The sequence below is a fragment of the Xiphophorus couchianus genome, chromosome 19, assembly GCF_001444195.1.
Source record: "Xiphophorus couchianus chromosome 19, X_couchianus-1.0, whole genome shotgun sequence".
NCBI classification, from domain to species: Eukaryota; Metazoa; Chordata; class Actinopteri; order Cyprinodontiformes; family Poeciliidae; genus Xiphophorus; species Xiphophorus couchianus.
In genome coordinates this window covers 7240734-7260315 of record NC_040246.1, presented here as the reverse complement: position 1 = coordinate 7260315, position 19582 = coordinate 7240734, and the positions used below count along the sequence as shown (strand labels likewise).

The 19582-nt window shown below is 38.5% G+C and overlaps 1 protein-coding gene across 3 annotated transcripts in view; it reads right to left on the bottom strand.

The window, feature by feature from the left end:
• LOC114134103 (single-stranded DNA-binding protein 3) overlaps nt 1-19325 on the bottom strand; it is a 48410-nt gene extending 29085 nt beyond the window's left edge. The window contains exons 1-4 of one of the 3 annotated variants that reach the window (XM_028000410.1): nt 19043-19325; nt 7277-7349; nt 5210-5271; nt 1790-1874 (exon numbers count right to left, since the gene is read on the bottom strand). In XM_028000410.1, coding sequence (XP_027856211.1) covers nt 1790-1874; nt 5210-5271; nt 7277-7349; nt 19043-19098 — 276 coding nt within the window. In that variant the 5' untranslated portion in view covers nt 19099-19325. The remainder of the gene's footprint in view (nt 1-1789; nt 1875-5209; nt 5272-7276; nt 7350-19042) is intronic. The other 2 variants (XM_028000412.1, XM_028000409.1) reach the window with 2 other exon arrangements.
• Between the last annotated feature and the right edge of the window lie 257 nt (nt 19326-19582).

Below are 19582 nucleotides of genomic sequence, written 5' to 3'. Positions count from 1 at the left end.
CATGATCAGCTAAAAGGAGGAAGTCCCAGTCATGAGATGAAAAGGTCTGAAGAGACTTTGAACAAGAAACACGACAAGCAGCAGCAGGGAGAGCAGAGACGCTTGATTTTTTTTTCAGGTTCCTTCTAATTGCAGTAAAACATGCATCAGCAGATCATCAATGTTGACGATGCCACGGAATAACTCGTCATCTGAAGCACTGAAGGCATTTGGACACCATGTATCAAGACCACAACACCAAGCCAGTAAAACCAATAAAACTTTAAAAAACCTCCCCTTCAGAAAGTCAAAACTAAGAGCTGGAAAATAGTCAGAGTAAATGTCAGTTTTCCAGCAGTTTCTCCAACTAGTTGCAGAAATGTGAGTTTGTAAAATTTCAGCTGAATTCATTGGACAGCTTCAGACACATGCAAAATAATACAAACAAACAAATGTGCAATGTTTGTGGAAGTTCTTGAGCGAATATGAAAAAGCTCTGAGTTTGTTAAAATAAGAGTCAAGAGAAAGCAGCTTTTTCTCCACAGCATGAAGTTCATTTAGGTGACATTTGATCTGGGAGACACACAGATGAGAAACACACATTGAGGGGTAAATGTGGGGTTGCCAAAAGACCAGACTAGTGAGTAAACTGAAGTAGTTTCAGTGTAAACTTAACAACAACTCTACCTTTAAATCTTCACCTGTTTCTGCAATCACAGATTCAGGATCATCTCAATTTCTAGGAACCTCTGATTAGCAATCCATGACTTTTAGTTTCCTGGGGTATAAATACGATGTGACACAGCCAGCCATTCTTTTAGCAACTGAACACCAGGCTGGACGAGAACCTATATTTATCTTGCTCTCACCCACACTGAACTGAGACTTAAAAAAACCCCAGAAAAAACTCTGAAGCTCATTCTTAGGAAACTGCAGCAAAATGTGACATCTTATCACCCAGGCTCTCTGTAGGAACCATTAGGCACTGAATGGTTAGCTGTCTGACTGATAAAAACCATCAACCTGTTCTGTCCTACCATCACAAAGACAAACTGTAAATCTGTGATTTGGTCAGTTGAGATGAAGATTGTTAAAAAAAAAAAAAAAAAAAAAAAGACTAAACAAAAGAAAAGATAGAAAAAGAAACAACTCATAGCTGTGTGTCAGAAAACTAAGGATGGATATGTGGAAAGTCATATCATGACCACTAAGCCTGTCGCAATAAATTGCAGTCTAAATTAAAACGAGCTCAATAATTTCTTGTTTTTCTTGCTTTCTACCAAAGACCAATGACAAACGTCTTCATTGGTCTCAGCTATCTCCTTTTTTTGACGGGGAATTTTGTTTGCACAGACTTCAGTTTCCATTTTATTTGTTGTATCGGTTGTTTTGTTTGTTTATTTGGGGTATTTAAAATGTCCTCCAGTTACAATGTTAAATATTACTTAAAAATTAAAGTTTATCGATCTTTGAAGGTATACTTCCATTGTTACTATACAAATGTCTCTGCGTAAGCATTATATTACATTATATTAGTTGAAAATGGTGTAAAAGCAACAATAATATTTATGCTTCAACCTTGTGAAATGAATGCTTTCAATGGAGACCATTTTTCATAGTGAGATTATGCTACTGCAGTGAAAAATCTATTCATTTCAGGCCTTTTTACATGTCTTTCAACAAACTCGCCCCTCACTGCACGTGTTTCTCTCAACCAAATGTCCCTGAAGAAGATGCTAGCATTTCAGAGTTTCACTCTCAAGATAAACCAACACCGAGCGTTAGCCGACATTCAATATTTGTCACTTACATAGTCATGGAAGGCCTTTGCCTCGCTGGAGTGTTCACACGTCTCCCTTCGGTCTGGAGCTGCACAATACAAATCCCAGAATACGCTAAAATGAAGAGGGAAAGGAGAGGTCAGAGGTTAGCAAACAGAGCGCTCCAAGCCCATGTGTAACAGCTATTCATCATAACCCATTCACACACTTTCATTATCTCCCTAGCACTCTTAAACCACCTCTTACGCACTTGAGCATCTTTGTGAGAGGGACACAATGCCAGTGTCACCCTCTCAATCAACCGCTCACTCACTCAAAATACACACATGTACTTGTATTATCACACTAGGGCCCATGTCTTACTATAAAGTGCAAAAGGAGCAAATGCCACCATGGTGCGTTACAGTCAAAGATGCGTAGACGGCCCAAAAAAAAAAAGTTGATTTACTCAAGTAAAAAGTAGCTATAAAAAAGGAATAGTAAAAGGCTACTCAAGTACAGAATAATGACATTTATTATTTTTAAATGATGGAATCAGACAGTGAAACATAATACAAGTTTGGTATTAAATGAAGTAAGAAAAAAACCCCATAAAAATACAAAACTTCTCAAATTAATACGTCCTGCATGTTGTGTAAATATTGTATTGTGTGAGGGGGTAAAATACTTCATGTGACAACAATATTGACATACTATTTACTATATAATCAGCCCTGAAATCATTACATTTGGGTAACTTTGGCTGATCAGGAATCTAGACTTACTTTCTACACTGGTAGAACTGGTGTTCCTAACCTTTTTATTTAGGTGCACACAAACTTTTACCTTAAATACATTCAACATAGCAGCTTTTTTTCTTCTAAATCACTGTCCATAAAGGTAACCTGCATTAATGAACAATCTACTAAACAGAAAGTTTTTATTTGCTTTGTTCAAGATGGGTGTCTAAAGTGAACGTGTCTAAAGTGCTTCTATGAGCTGAAATTGAAACTTAAAAACATCAAGATAAAATAAAATAAAATTAAAGAAGAAAAACTAAATTATAATTGCAAACCTTCTAATATTTCGCTGTTGTACATCTTAAACTTAATATTTCACCGTTTCTCTTATGAAGGGTTATTTTGAACTTGAACTTAGTGAAGAGAAGCTTATTATTCTACAGGCAACGATAAACTTGAAATTAATCTCTCCCTCTCCTCTGATGATGCTTTATGTCAGCTGAGAGGCCACAGGGACAGGAGACATCATTGGCGCAGCACTGAAACTACTCAAAGTACATATTTTGCAAAACGTTGCTCAAGTAAATGTAACTGAAACAATATAGCTAGTTATTACATACTGTTTACAAATCTGGGCCTCAGAAAACCCTGATATTCAGATGCACAACAGTGAGGAAATCTGAGAACAGGTTTTCTACTACGTTTAAGGGAAGAGAGGCTAATCAAATTGCTAATAATTGTGCTGAATACCTGTGTAAAAGGTTCTTACTGGATCATTCTTTGAGTACTGATTTAACAAAAACACTATTAGAAACAGCAAGACAACTACTGAGAGGGCTAATCAGCCAGACGCTTCAGTTGCACTTCACATCAGCAATCTGCATTGCTAACAAACATGCCAAAGGCCTGAGAGTTAGACTTTTTCATTCACCTAAAAACACAGCAGCTTTTTCAGTGTCTCCACCTTCTCCTGAACTCCTTTATTTCACTAAACAGATCACAAATTACTTCAAAAGTTTGTTTCTTCTCCTTCAAATACTCCCTTTTGGAGAAGAATGCGTTTTTGGCTTATGTTAGCAAAAAAAGGTAATTATGAAGAAAAGTAAAAAAACAATGGCAACATTTTATTTATCAAAAATCCAAAATCCTAAATAAATATTATAATTTAAAGGGCAGTATTATGTATTTTCCAGGCACGTAGTGCCATTTCATAGTACAATAAAGCAACCTTCAGTTGTTTTCTTTAAAATAAAGAAAATTGACTTTGTAATTTAAAGTCTTGAATTTGGGCCTCTAACTCTTTAAAAGCTCCTGCTCTTTCTGAAACTCTGCCTTCCGGAAGTCATCACAACATCACTCGTCTATTATTCCTTTGATAAAAGCAACTTTTTTTTACCAGCATTGCACTGAGAAGTAGATGTGCAGTTCCACCAGGTGTTTGCTAATTACTTCTGGCTAGTCTGAAGGAGCTGAGTGGGGGTGACAAGGTGGAAGCTCGGAAACTGCAGGTTCGAGGAGGTGTAAAACAAACACAACAATGTCACCAAAAGGGTATTTAAGAGTTCATTCTGTCATTTTGGAGTCAAAGTTCAAATTTGTGTAACTTCACCAGCTCTTGGTGGCAGAAAAACCTGTTCTATAACACAAAACCACATCTTCGTATCAAGATGAGCATTCATAAAGAGCACCGCAACAGGAAGACCTCAATAATTTACATGCACCACCTTTTGGTATGTGGTATCCTTCTCTTACACACCTGTTACAGTTTTTGTTTGTAAAAATGGTGAATTTGGTATCAAACGGTTTCCCACTGTGGTTTTACATTTATGCATATGTCTCACAATTTAATTATCAAACTGACGTTTAACACACCGACTTATTGAGAAATGTCTCAAGAAACATTACAATGATTAAAACTATAATGTAATTTTAAAAAGAAGCTATAAATGACCTGAAAAACTCATGTAAGTCTGAGTTATAGCTTCTTTAAATTTAACAAGCCTCTTTTGTGACATTTTTGGACGGGTAAATGAAGAAATGTTTGACTGCACTGAATCCCACAATGCACCAGTGAAGTAAAATCCAGTGAAAATGCTGATCGGGGCTTAAGGCGTTGACCCAACAGGTCAAGTCTGACAGAGGGGGAGAAATGACAAGGAGGAGGTGGGGAGATGACACAAAGGAAGCTGGAATGCAACGGGTTAATCTGCTAAAAAGCCCTCACCCGTGTGAACAAAGGGGGTAAAGGCAGAGGGTGGGGGGCAACACAAAGGGTGAGGAGAGGGGGAAGGAGGAGGAGCGAAGATGGGGGTCCATTCCCCAACCATCTGGATCTATTGTTTCAGAAGCGGCGGCGAAGGTTGGGGAGCGAGAGGAGGGGCCAAGAAGGAGGAGAGAGCGGTGGGGGTCAGGGCCTCACTTAGTTTGGTCAAGTAAAAGGCTGACGCTCGGCTGGACTTTCAGTTCTAGGAGGACATTTTTAAATCATCGATGAGGACATGAATCTCACTTTCTGTGCATTTACATAATATTATCTTTTTTGGGGGGCTCAAAAGTATCCACCAATTGTAGGTTTCACTGATATAGTAAGACATTGTAGGAGGTCAGGGCAAACAAATGGGCATGGAAAAGGCATATGAAGTGTAAATGTGGAACCTGCTTATTCAGTCACTTATTTCATGAAGGCAGGAGTAAGCTGCTGCATGTGGAAAACGTGACAGGGATACTCACCACCACCACGAATGAAGGAATCCGGGTGGCTCCCCTAATGTAATATTTTTCTCCCATCGAATCTGAGAAGAAAACAAGGAGGACAGTCATGAGAGATAGCATCTGGTTTGTAGGTCCAAGGATTAAGAAAGTGTAATCACTGCGTAAAACTGAGAACAGCTTCTGACATCATGATAGGCATCTTTCATTCTTTAACGTTTTGCTCTGAGCACGTTAAACAAATGAATCCAGACTCAAACGCTCCCAGATGACTGAAGAGATGCTTTGAGAAAGTATTTTGATGCAAACATCTAAATATGGAGTTCTCTAAAGAACTTCAGCTTTGTTTTAGGTTTTCACATTTCATTGGTGGAGAGTTAGCAGGACCTGGTGTAAAACTAAAGCATTACATAGCAGTTTGCACCAGGAAATCATGTTTAGACCCTTGAACTCACCGCAAAGAAACAACAAAAAAAACCCATTACTGAGATAGAAATATTAAATCCGACTTTTAACAATTTTATTTATTTTTTTAAATCGGACCATTGAGAGGGAGAAAATTCAAGACATAAAAATATTTTAAAACTCTGCCTATTTTCCCCCTTATTGGCGCTGACAGGTGATCAAAAGGTTGTTAAGTCAGTTAAATGTAAGAATTTTTTTTTTCTAGAGTTTAATAAAAAACAAAAGGTTAGGAACATGTTCGCGTACATAACTAGGGCAATCTTGTAATTCCTTCGATTTCTGTAAGGATTCAAAAATCAAACTCTAGAAAATAACCTGCACAACAACTATTCTTCTTTATTTATAGCCCTTAGAATAATGACAAAAATGTAAAAAAAAAATAGACATTTGTACTGGCCAGGAAAGGGTTTATTGGTGTATCTGAAAAACATCAAGAATAAAAGACATTTCCTAAATACTGTTAAAAAAAAACAAAAAAACAACATTAGGAACCACTCTTCATCATACTTGAAGTAACATCATTATTTCATATTTTCTGTCAATCACATTGAGGTGTATGAGTTTGATTTTTCTTCCTATATAACGTTGCCTCGGCTCATTAACACCACCAGCTATTTATTTATGTACAACTCTATAAATGTTCCCTCAAAAAGACAATAAGTTGTGAAAAACTTCTGAGAAAATATGCAGGTATAGATGAACTTTTAACAAATATTGACATGCTGGTCATGTTTTACTGAACAATAACAATTCTCTTTGAGCAGTCTATGAAAAGGTACAGTTTCATTTCAGCAAACTGTTTTTATTTCATGGCGACGTGAGAAAAAAAATCTGGGAAATGTGCTGCAGAGCAAACAGACACAAGGTTATCCTTATTTATTCATCAAAACATATGTTCCTACCTTTATACAATTTCCTCTAAACTATAAACAAAGTGCACCAAAGAACACTGGTTGTTGATTTTCTTATAGACAAACATGTTTTTAGCTTAGATATATCAAATCAATTGAATTTTTTTCTGTAACCGATATGCTGATAAGCAGCTAGAGCCGTTAAAGAAAGACTAAAAACTTCAAACAAATCGATGAAACAATAATCTGCGACATTTTAAAAAAATTTTTTTGACTAATCTTTCATACTACACCATGCATTTTTCACTTAGGAATCCAAATTGTTCAAAATGTCCGTTTTAGTCTTTCCCACACTTATGTCTTCTGAGATAATTGCCCTCGTCTTACCACTTCACAACCTGTTCAGTACATTTTGGTTGATAAAACGTTATTCAGTTTAGCCATAAATTACCAGCACCTGTCTGGAGCTTTTAATAAATATTGACATGCTGTTCATTTAATTATGTCCTTACTAGTGTTTATCCTGCTGTGTAAAAGCTAAAACTTGAAAGAGTGTGTATTTGCTCAGATCTACATTAAGACTGAGGAATGTAGAAAGTCGTTTTGCCTTCAGAAGCACTTGGGCCCACTTTGCAGGTAACATGTTTCAACAGGACCTGGCTGAACTTAAAGCAGAGGTGATTTCCAACGAAAAACAATTCAAGAGGACTTTGAACGTTCAGTCGGAGCTAAATGTGTTCTGCGCTTGCTTGAGTCGAAGATGCCATCTTACCTCAGACAGGAAGGTCTGCGCTGACTTCTGTGCTCCCACATGTAGCAGGTACTCGTACACATATAACGCTAACCTGAAAAGAGAAAAAGAAATGCTAAATTTAAGTGTTGTGTGAAACAAGAATTGGAAATCGGAATTAAATGGTTTAAAGCAGTGGTCCCCAACCGTGGACCTGTACCGATTCGTGGACCAATTGGTACCGGGCCGCACAATAAATAATTAAACATTTCCGTTTTATGTATTATTTGAATCTGGAGGATCTTTTATTTTGAAAATCCTTTAACCGGATTCTCTCGGTTAAGTCTTGAGCGCCAACATTGAGCCCACAAGCAGCAAAATGAGTAAGAAACAGATCAAATGTCTTTGGAAAGTTTGTTTGTGAAGATGAAAAGGCCCAGAGAAGAGACAGAAGAATGGATTTATCCCGGTAGGTGATTCCCACAGTCCAAGCTCTGCATGATATGATGATCGGCTCGTTAATAAGGCAATGAAGCTTCAAACTGTTTCTCCATGTAGAGACCAAGCATCCTGTGCATAAGCAACACTTTGGGTGTCATTGTCTCTCATCACTCCCAGATGGACCGTCTGGTTGCAGAGAAAAACCTCAGGGCTCCCATTGATTTGTCATTATCGAGTTAAAATTTTCACGAAAGTGAAATGTTCCGTTTTTGTGGTGCATCTGTATCTTATTTTGAAGGGATATGTAGACGTTACCATAGCAACCAGAGTCAAAGCATTAGCAGTGGTCGAGAGGAGGAGAGAATTAGAGCTTGTGAGTTTTAGGTCTGGTTCACACAAGGCACAATTTAAGAATTGTTGGCCGATTTTCCAAACTTCTGTGACCACAAAGCTGATAAAAGTCCAACAGGTTCGATCGATTCCACTCACGGACATCCCGATTCCACAAGAAAATCCAGAAAACCCCCAACATACCATACGTGATTTTAGAATAATCAAACACGAATGACGATGTGGAAGCAGCAGTGATACTTTGTGGACTCATTTTAAGCGATAAAAGATGAAACAAAAAGAAAAGGCGTTGGATAAAAGACGGTGGGTGGAGTTACTCTATTTGCTGCGCTATGCACTAAGCCAGGCTCTGGTTGAGTGATGTCAGCTGTTTGGGATTCCCCTCCGTGCTTACGTCATGGCGCTTTCTGATTGGCTACCTGTCACATTCAACAGGTTGCATTCTTGCTCCCCATTTAAATCTACAACTTTCAGACTTGTAAGGACTAGTAGATAAAGACAGAAATTGAACAGTTGTGTTTATGAACCACAGGTTCAGGTCAACCTGAATCTAAATTCATCTAGAAGGCAAAAAAGTAGTGCTATAGCCCTTTCTTAAACTTGAGTGTGAATTTTTTTCATTATAGTAAAATCAAAGCTACTGAAACAACCGTATCAAATTGTATCCAGAGCTTGAAAATTATAAAAGTTAATTATTTTCAAGAATTTCCAAATCTGCATGGGAACTCTGATAACACAGAATGTTATTCTGATATACCAATAAATCACAAGTTAGGTCTAAATTGTCTTTGACAGCTTCTGGTACTTTTTGCTAACAAAAACATTTGTTCACAAGTCATGCTTGTAAAGCCAGAAACATAAGAATAGTATTACAGCAACGATAAGAAAATGATAAGATGAGAAACCTCATCTTACTGCTATTATTTAAAAATGGCAAAACTTTGTCATTTTTAAATAATATTCTTTACTTGTTGGAATGTCTTATTTTCTTTTTCTTTATTTGTTTATTCAGTTCCCTCAAATGAACCACCTTACCCAGGAAAATGTAGGTCAGTATCTCCATCAGATGTAAATTATGCTTTTATTGCTAATAATTGATGTTTAGCAGAATATATTTTTATATTATTATATATTTCACCACCCTTCTGACATTGTAAGAAAGAAAAAAACAGAGCACATTACTCCACACATAAAAAAATGGCTACGTGACGCTAGTTAACGACAGCCCAGTTAACTGGTTGACGTCAACATTGGTTGACAATGTTAAAAACGTCAACCAATACAAATGTTAATTAATTTATTTGGTGCATTCCTCTTTAAAACCCCATTAAGGAGACACCTAAAAGTACTGCAGTAGCTGGAAACTTCTCTTGGAAAGCAGCAATAAATGTTTCAGTGCTTTTCTGTTTCAGACAAAGTCTATATGCTCATATTCTACATTTCTGATTCAAATGTCCTACTAATATTGAGATACTGTCAAAATGTGGTAATTTTGCCTAGTTTGGACAGATTTATTAGGTGGGTTTCCCAACTGGAAGTTTTCTGGTGTAACATCTGTACTAGGTACAAATTTAATAAAAAACAATCTTTTGTTTCAAAAAACAATTGCTTTTCGAAAGAAGCAGTTGTTGCCACCTATTCTTATAATGGTGTGAATTAGGGATGGACCAATTTGAACATTTGGGCCAATATCGATATACAATATTTTTGCCAATGTGGTTGATAACCAATATTTAACAATGTCCTAAATATTTCCCTAACCCTTTTGAATCACTGAAAAAATAACACCACCTTCCTAATTTCTTTTTTATGCAAATACTTAGTTAACTGTAGCAGACAAAAGTTAATATAGGGTGAAGCCTAAGTCTTTGAGTTTGAAGGGTTTGAGTAAAGATCAGCAGCAGCACAAAGATGGTTTCCTCTACTGGCATAAGGAGTACATAAGCTGGATAGATGAGTATTATTAGACTGAAGTGAAATAATTCAGATAACGTTCTAAAACAAAAATCCCCTTTATCATGTTCAGAAAAATTTTACATCTATGAAAAACCTGTAATATTAGCTATCACTATCATACACACTAGTAATGTTTTATCATACGTTTTTACAAGATCCTGGCAAGATACAATATAGCCAGTTAGAATATATCTTACTGTATGCTAATGTTTATTTCTTTTGAGAAAGGAAGCATTCTGGTGACTTGTACTCATGTCTTGATAATCCAACGAAGGGAAACAAGTATAAAACTGCCTGACGTGTCTGTCGTCTTGCTTATTTTTTGCCCCTCCTACAGAAAAAAAGTATTTAAATTAAATTATAATTTCCCCAACACTAAATTAAAACCAGAAAACATTTGCAAGAGGTTGCTACAGCTACCGGATGTAAACTATGTTCCTATTCCCAAACAAATACAGTAACTGGAACATAAAGCTGCACGTGATTAGGAACACATGAAAATGCAACATTATTGTTAAAGGTAGGATGAGGATATCAATCCTGAATAACACACATAATCCAAGAGGATTGAATTTAAACCACTTTCTAGTCCATAATCTTCTACTTGACCTTTACCATCAAGGTCATCTAGATGTGGGTATAAAAGAGTGATAGAAAATCCAATTTAACAAATCTGTTATTGGCAAGCACATTTTTATAGCATTGCTATAAAGATCGCGGCAAATATAGCACCAATCAGAGCTTTGCCTTTTTATTATTGCTCATATTGGGTAAAATTGTGATTCTGATTACAGTCAAGTAGCTCTAAAATGCCATGAGAAACCACAGCAGCAGACAGGGCATTGGCATTATTTTAAAGACTTTTCAAACAACATAATCTCCATAGGTCAACTCAGACAGCTGGTGAAAAACATTATGAGGAAATTTATTGTTTTCCAACTTTCAATAAATGCAAAACTGATAATCATGCAATAACTATATTTAATTTAATGATTCATTGGAGCAAGCCAAACAGGCATTCCCACCAATTAAAAAATAAAGAAGCTCTGGTCTGACAATTTAAAAAAAAATATGTAAAATAAATCACTGCTAGAAAAGCCCCCCAAAAAATTCAAAAATGGAAATCCACCAATCTTATCAGGCAGAGTGGGAAACTCCCATTGGCTCAACATTGTACTCCAAACTCCTTCACTTAGTCATGTTTAATAGGCTGTTAATGGACCATCAATCGACCCAGAGTGTGGATATGACAGTGCCCTGTGTGCCCACAGCAGACACTCCTCTGACAGGCCAATAAGGTCCTAATGAGAAGGACAGTAGCTCAGTGTCATCGTCACCATCAGCAGTCAATGAGCTGATCAATGAAACATGGTTTCTGAGATAATCAGGCTGTTGTGCGCTTTGCTTTTAAACAATGATAGTTCTTCAGATTTTCCTCTGTACTGCGTGATATAGAGACTCAATTTACAGCTATTTAAAAGACATCTTCTGCTTTTCTATCTGCTGAATTGAAACATGGCTGCAATATAATCAAATGCAAAGCGCATTGATAATCTTCATGACGATAAGAGAGGTTATTAACTCTAATACTGCCTTAATGTGTTCATCAGTTTGCTTCTTGAGAGCAAACATGTTTTCACTCTTTTCTGCAACACTGCCCATTTCACTTTAAGCCTTTAAATCTTGGTCACCAACATCAGTTACATAGAAGATCATCAAACGGAGCACAGATAACAATGGAAAGCTAAGGTTTAATGCACCGGAACTAGTCTGTCCTACCAAACACTGCATCTAAAGATGCGATTGAGCATTGCCCACCTTGCAATAACAACTGGAATTTGATTCTGCACTTCTTATTATTACACTTATATTATGCTGCCTTTAACATATGTTTTCCTTTTTAATTAAGACATAAATGAAAAGGACAAACTTCTTCTTAATTTACTAAGTATTTTTAGAAACATAGCCCCTCCAGCGTGCCCCAAATCTTTCTCTGGGTCTCCCTCCTAGTGGGACATCCACAGAACACCTCACCAGTGAGGCGTCCAAAAGGAATCCTAACCAGCCATTTCAACAACACCACTGTTGTGGCGTCCACAGGTCCATCAACGTACCACTCAATTTTTCCCCTAATCTGTGAACAGAACCCTGAGAAACTTAAAATTCTTCCATTTGGGAAGAATTTAAGTTCTCCTCGACTGAGAAGGCACTCTACCCTTTTTGGGCTCAGGACGATGGTTTTACATTTGGAGGGATTGATTTTCATTCCGGTCACACACTCAGCTGTAAACCGCTCCAGTAAAAGCTAGAGATCACGACCCGATGAAGCCAAAAGAACCATATCATCTGCAAAAAGATGATCCTGAGGTCAGAAAAATGGATCCACTCAACAACTTGGTTGAGTCAAGAAATTTTGTCGATAAAGGTTATGAGTAGAATCGGCGACAAAGAACAACTCTAACCAGAAACAAGTCCGACTTAGTAGACAAAGTGTGAAGCTTTGCCTCTCCCAGTAGCAGGTACCAGGAGAGACAAGTACCGGCTCCCACATATTATTATCATCAGCATCAAAGTCACAGGTGTCAAACTCCAGTCCTCGAGGGCCGCTGTCCTGCAGTTTTTAGATGTGCCACAGGTACAAAACGCTGGAATGAAATGGCTTAATTACCTCCTTCTTGTGTAGATCAGTTCTCCAGAGCCTTGCTAATGACCTAATTATTCTATTCAGGTGGTGCAGCAGAGGCACATCTAAAAGTTGCAGGACAGCGGCCCTTGAGGACTGGAGTTTGACACCCCTGATCAAAGTGGTTCTGAAAGAACAGCTAAAACTCGAGCAGTGGAAACTGGTAGCTTTCAGCAGCAAGATTTGAAAATTGTAATATTTGCTAAAAACGTTGGATTTTATGCGGAACACTGCAATTCTTTTTGCAAAGCAGTAGGCATCTGTTGTAAAAAGTAGAGCTATAAACTAATAATGGAGAAAGAGATTTCTTTTCCACCAAATCTTACCATGACTCAAGTTAGGATGTGGAGAGCTCCAACATGTTTGATGAAGTCTGGCTTAATACCAACAAGGAAGGGCATCTTCCTCAATATTTTAATAAAGACCGTATTTGCATGCTGTACAATAACCAAGTGTTAAACTGTGAACCTTCAGCGCTCTGCTTTTGTATTTGACATTCAGGTTTTTCATCGCACCAACAGAAAGTCATTAGCAAAAAACGATCTGCAGCACCAGCGAGTCAATTCGGAACATTGAAGCTAACAGGAACAGCAACGTCAATCAATTTTTTTCACCTGCCTCTACTAATCACAATTACACCAGTTTAATCCAAGATTCTGAAAAATTATCTTTGCTGAAACACCAGATGACATTCGTGTATGAAGGAAATACAAAATAACTGTTCACATGTGTCGCAGTAAAACAAGAACGCAGGTTCTATAAGACTCCAGTTGAATCTTTGTGTCATGAATGCTGCGTATTTCTGCCACAGGGGAGGAGAAATGAACACTGCTCCAAAGTGCTACAACAGATACGACCCATACCTGACCTGTACTTACTACCAATAGTATGCAAATACGTTGTTAGTATGCAAATGTAGTCTGCGGAAGATATGAATAGGCAAACACTGAGCCAATGATTCTTACATGATATCTCAGCCCAAGGCAGAATCACAGGCATTTTCAACTAACAGGCCAATATTAGAGTCTGTTTCTCAGTAATTTAAGATAAAACAAAATTATACGTTTAAAGATTTAACAACAACAAGAAAACTGACCTGCATCTAGAAGCAGTAGAGTTTCCACTTAAGAGGGTTTTGTTTTCAGTTGTTTTTTTAAGGTTTTGTTGGCTCTAGAGGCCTTTATTTGATAGTTAATTTGACAGGGAAGTGGGTAATGAGAGAAGGGAAAGACATGCGGCAAAGGTCGCCAGGCCGGGAATCGAACCTGCGACGGCCACGTCGAGGACTAAGACCTCCCATATATGGATTGTGCTTAACCCCTGCGCCACCACAGCACACCCCTTCAGTTGTTTAAATATCATTATCCCAGGGTTTGTTTAACCTTAAAACAATCAATCATTTGCATGACCCAATTTATTTATAAATTGAACACAATTATAGAAAACAGATTTAATTGACAACTCTGATACTGTAGATCTGTGTTGACTTTTCAAAAAGCTGATTATTAAACTGTCCAGTTTGCTTATGCCCATTTACAGAGTGACGTTTTCATGAAAACGAATCACAACTCTGGTTCTGATTCACATTTTAGATGTTTTAGGAATTTGTCGATTAGGCTTTTATTTGTTTTCTCTTAGTTCTAACCTGCCAAATTGGGATTTTCTCATTTTAGTCCAACAAAAAGTAAACATTAATCAAGAATATATACTGAGAGTGTTCTTGGATCAAGTCGAAAATGAAGAAACAACCTTTGCGTTAACAGACTGAGAACAACGTGAATTTTAATTTTGATGTAACTAATAAAATAATAAAATGTTCATTATTATTATAATATGTTTCAATCCGAGTTTATTGGCCCATTTTGATTACCAGTGGATTGATCGATGAATCGCTAGTTAAATTTGTATTGGGGAAAAAAATTGTTTGGAGGAAATGGTTTGTTGATCAAGATGTTAAAAAGCTAAAATAGCATCCCTCACAAGCAGTTTGGTCCTAGTGAGGACATTTCTCCAATGCCACCTTGTGCATGTAATGAATATCAAACTTGTTTATAAAAGGTCACACTGCAAAAATCCCTTGAGATAACTAAATGAAATATGTGCCTCTTATTGGAAAATCAGCAAGGCGTTGTAATTAGTAAACTTTTAGCTTGATCTGCCCTCACCAGTAATTGGAAGGTCAGGAAAAAACATATCTATTTTTTTTTTTTTGCCCCACCCAAGTGCAACCAGTTTGCTTTTACAATAACTCGCTTCTTTGTGGACGTTCAACAATTTAGAGTAAAACACAGAGAAACAAAAAGTTGTAAAAACAGAGACTGTTATTTCCACTATATATGTCCAGGCATGTCCACTATTGACTGAGGGTCCAAAAGAGAGCGAGGCTTTTAGAAGATAATAGGGTGGCTGAATGGATTACAGCAAAGTTGCTCTGTTTCATCCAGTAGAGTCTGTTATGAGACTTGCTGGATATGTTTGGAAATATCAGCTTTATAGTAGGAATCTACATTAGTGTGTCTAGACACACTACTTGTTCTAGTCGCTAATATAAATAGCTAAAGACTGCTTAAAATGTAAACTCCAGAATAATAGAGCTTTTGTTTTAAACACCAAAAAGACAAAAACAGTGTAAATAATTTGACCACTGACACGAGAACCCTAAGTCAGAAGTCAAGATTATTCTTCTTAATATATAACGGGTCAATGTTCTACAAAAATCAGTGTTCAAAAATCAACCACAAAACTGACCATTGCTTCTGTATTTACTAGCTTTCAAATCTATGATTTAACATTTATTTTTAACGAGATTCAAAATAACAGTGTCATACATTACTCCAGGTCAAGGGTGTTCATAGTATGGCCCAGCAGCTATTTGTGGCACAAGAACTGATTTTTAAAATTTTTTTTTCCTTGTTCCCCCTGACCACAATTCAAGAATAAATAAATTAAAATATTAGGACAAAACCATGACTTTTAAATTAAAATCTACTTATAAAAATACAAAAAAAGTTATATTTTCCAAGCTTTCTGTTTTCCTTCAAATTTTCTTTGTCGTTGACTAATTTGTCATTGACTTGGTAAAAACAAATATATATATGGTGATGTTAGTTCTTAAAAATTATATATTTTTGGCCTGCAGGTACTTTTGACTGGACAATTTTGATCCCATGTGACAAAACGTTTCAACACTCCCGCTCTATCTGGACAACTACAGTCCCATAACAACACTGTGACAACAGTGTTTGGCTGTAAATGGGTCAGTCCAGGTTAAACATTAGTAGGTTTTAGTGTCATGTATTGATAGATTCAATCTGTCCATGTTTATATACATAAACATTATGAACTGTCTGTCAGAAGCTTCCCTTTCACACTAAGATACAAAAGAAATATACAAATAGGCAAACTTAAGAAGAAGTTGTTTTATTTATATAGCACTTTTTCAGCAACAAGGCAGTTCAAACTTAGGAAATGTACACATGTAGCTAAGACAAATATCTCCGCCGCATCGTTTAACATATAAATATGTACACACATGATCAGTTTCAGAAAAGGTTTCATCCCCATGAATCCACATAATCTGCACCCGAACGTTGTTTCAAACATGCCACACCCACAGGGGGCAGTGTAGCGCAAAGCTAAAACCTATGTCAGCCAATCAGACAGCTTCAAAACTAAAACGACTTCCTAGTAGGAACTAAACATGATGGCAGGAGGTTCATTTGTATGGACAGACATATAAAGATTTATAGGTTGAACTACTTTTAAATAGTGTATTAGAATATAAAGTCAATAAAATACGAGACAATGTTGATTGGGAATCATGTCAAAGCAAACATGCCGATATATCCGTGCATTATTTGTCACAGACTGTAATACACGGGACCCTAAATCTCTGTTTTCCCATGTCCACAAAAAGAGGGAGTTTTCTCAAAACTCCACTTTGGTCAGAGTTTTTATTCTTAATTATTTTTAGAGATACTAAATGAATAAATGCATTAAAATTATTTTTGTTTTCTGAGACATCCAGCTACATGTGGACAACGCCTTAGAGACGACGCAGAAGCCGTCTTGAATTCCTTACTTCCCAAAATAATTCAAGCTAATCATCACTGCAACTACTTTAATGCGCCTGATTAAACACAGGTCATAGTTCGTAACCGCAGCTCCAGAAATGCCCAATAAAGCCAGGAGGATGGAGACTTCCCTTCCACTGAGCAACAAAAACACTTGACCACGGTAGCCAGGGGAATCTGACCACTTTCTGAGGTTTCCAGCAATTTGTAGGTCACAAAGCTCTCTTTGACCGCTGGTGTAGAGTGTAAGTCACTGCCACTTGCAGGTCAGTCTAGCACTGGCCCACACACACACACACACTTCAAGCAACTTTACTGGTTGATTTAAAATCAACCAGATTTAAAGTCATTTGGAAGAGTTTTGAAATGTCTGGCAAAAGCTCGCAGGATCCAGCAAAGTCTTCAAATATTGATACCATCTCCCTGCTCTCTGCAGGCTTGAAACATGTGCATCCTTAGAGGAGTTTGACCCGCAGTAGGAGATGTTTAAGGACTCCATTCGCATGTTTGGGGATGGGAGGATCATTGCTGCCGATGCCCTCCCATCCTTCATGAGACTTTCGATAAAAATTTTATGTGTGGCGTCGATGTGCATGGTTGTCCCGTGTGTGTGTGTTTGCCTGTGTGTGTGTGTTGTATAAGGGGCTGCTTGTGCATGCACCTGGCCTGTTAAAGTTTGCGAGTTGGCTCACTGAAAAGCAGGAGAAGTTTGAGGAGACGAGCCACTCCAGGAGCAAAAAGAAGGAGAAAGATTCACTTCCTGCAGGACAAACGAAGCAGCAGACCGAGTTTAAAAGTTAACGCAAAGAGCAGAGGAAAGCGCGGTGCCCTTTGACCTCCCCGTCCCGCCTCTCTCCCTCAAAACTTCTAGGATGGGAGACGTCGGCGCGCAAATGCATTCGCTTCCACAGAGAGTGAAATTTCCCTGGTGTGCACCATCAGTACATCTGACACCTTGCCCGGGGCTCACGACAAAACCCCCTCTTTAAACATGGATGAGTCTGCCCACCACATCTTCCTCCTCTTCTTCTCCTCCATCTCTCTCTCAACTCTTGACGCAAGGCTGAGAGCAGCTGCTTCGGTCAGTCTCAATAATTCAACAGCAATGTGAGGGATGAGGACCGAGGTGCAGCAGATGAAGAAAGAGACGAGGAAGAGCTTTGAGAAAACAAAAGAGGTGCCTGTTGATCTAAACTCAGGTTCTGTCCCGGTGTGATTGCAACTGAATTAAAAAAAAGAAAAAAGTTCAGTCCAACAAAGTTTTAACACCAACCAAATAGGATGACATCAAGGGAGGCTCACCCAGGTCAGTGGCCCCTGATTGGCCCGCTAATGCACGGGGAGACTATTGAACTGATATTTAAGGTCAATCTGGAAGCGATCTGTCTTGTTGAAGTGTTGAGCAGGGGAGCTGCGTGCGTCTTCTGGGCGAGACTGAGGCATGCAGACAAAGAGGCTCAGAGGGGGCTGCAGCTTCCCTTGCAAAGACCCCACCGATCAGCGCCTATTCCGGGCAGCAGCGTGGGTCGCTTTCGTTGCCGGGGGGGGAAGATCTGCACGGAGCGGGGTACAAAAGTTACAAAGCGCCGCTCCGCTTTTGCACGAAGAGTCGCCGAAAACACGCGTGCATCCAACGCAGCCGAGCGACCAGCAGTCTCGCGACCCCTGCGCGAACAAGCCACGAACACGGCTGGTGTGTGACAAAGCTGCCCACCCCCACTCCCACAAAACAGCTGTATCCTATTTTTACCGAGAGCAGACACGCATATACACACAAAAACGCAATCGGATATAATGCCAAATGCGCAGCTACAATAAATCCAAATGCATTGTTCCCCCATGGTGGGGGGGCTGAGGAGAAAGGAAGAAACTCGAGTGGGATCCCCCCCACTTCCATGCTCCTTATTGGATATTTAAAGCACACACGCGTGTAAAGAAGAGGGGGAAAAGTGGCGCAACTTTAGCAGCCGCTTTGGGTTGAACATGAGCAACAAAACAATTAAACACAAGAGTGAAACTGGCTGCAGCTAGCTGCTGGGGCTAACTTAGCAGACATGCCTGCAAGTTGGAGGATGCTAGAGAAGAAGAGGCAAGAAAAGGCAACAACACACACAGGAGAAGTGGCAAAAACACACGCAGCACGGCTTCACTGGCAAGAAACAAAAGAAAAGTTAAAGTAACAAACTTGTGCATGAGTCTGAAGTTGCTGAACTGCTTCGACATCAGTTAGCAAGTTTAGCCACCTAGCACACTCCTCTCTCTTTACTGGGGTTTGCTGTTGTGACACTGCGATAATTTACTCACTTTTCTCTCGCTTGGCTATCGGAGGGAACCACAGCTCCTTTACCCTTGCCGTACATCTTGGAGGCTGTTCTCACACTTTATTTTATCCCACTCGACACCTGTCAAAGAAAGCAACCAGGAAAACCTACTATCTCCATAGCTACCCAGTTAGTGTTGTCTCTCTATCTCTCCCTTCCTTACGCTCTCTTTGCTCCGGTTTCCTTTTCTTTCTTTTTTTTCTACATCCCCAACATTGCCCACAAATCAGGCAGGGTTTCAGCCGGAGAGGGGAACTTGAAACAGTCCAGTGGTGGAGCTTTTTTTTTTTTTTTTTTTTTTCAATCGCTGTTCCTGGATTCAGCTCACGCCCCCCCTGTTGTGAGACGGTGGGGGCTTCTTAAAGGCACAGTGTCCAAGTTTGTACAGACTTCGCTCAAGTTCAAGTTCTATTCTTCAGGCCTTCGTGCAACTTTTCCTTTTTTTTTCATCTACAGCATCACACTGTTGCATTTAACTATTACTATTATGTTTAATTATTCTAAACAGTAGAATGTACTATAT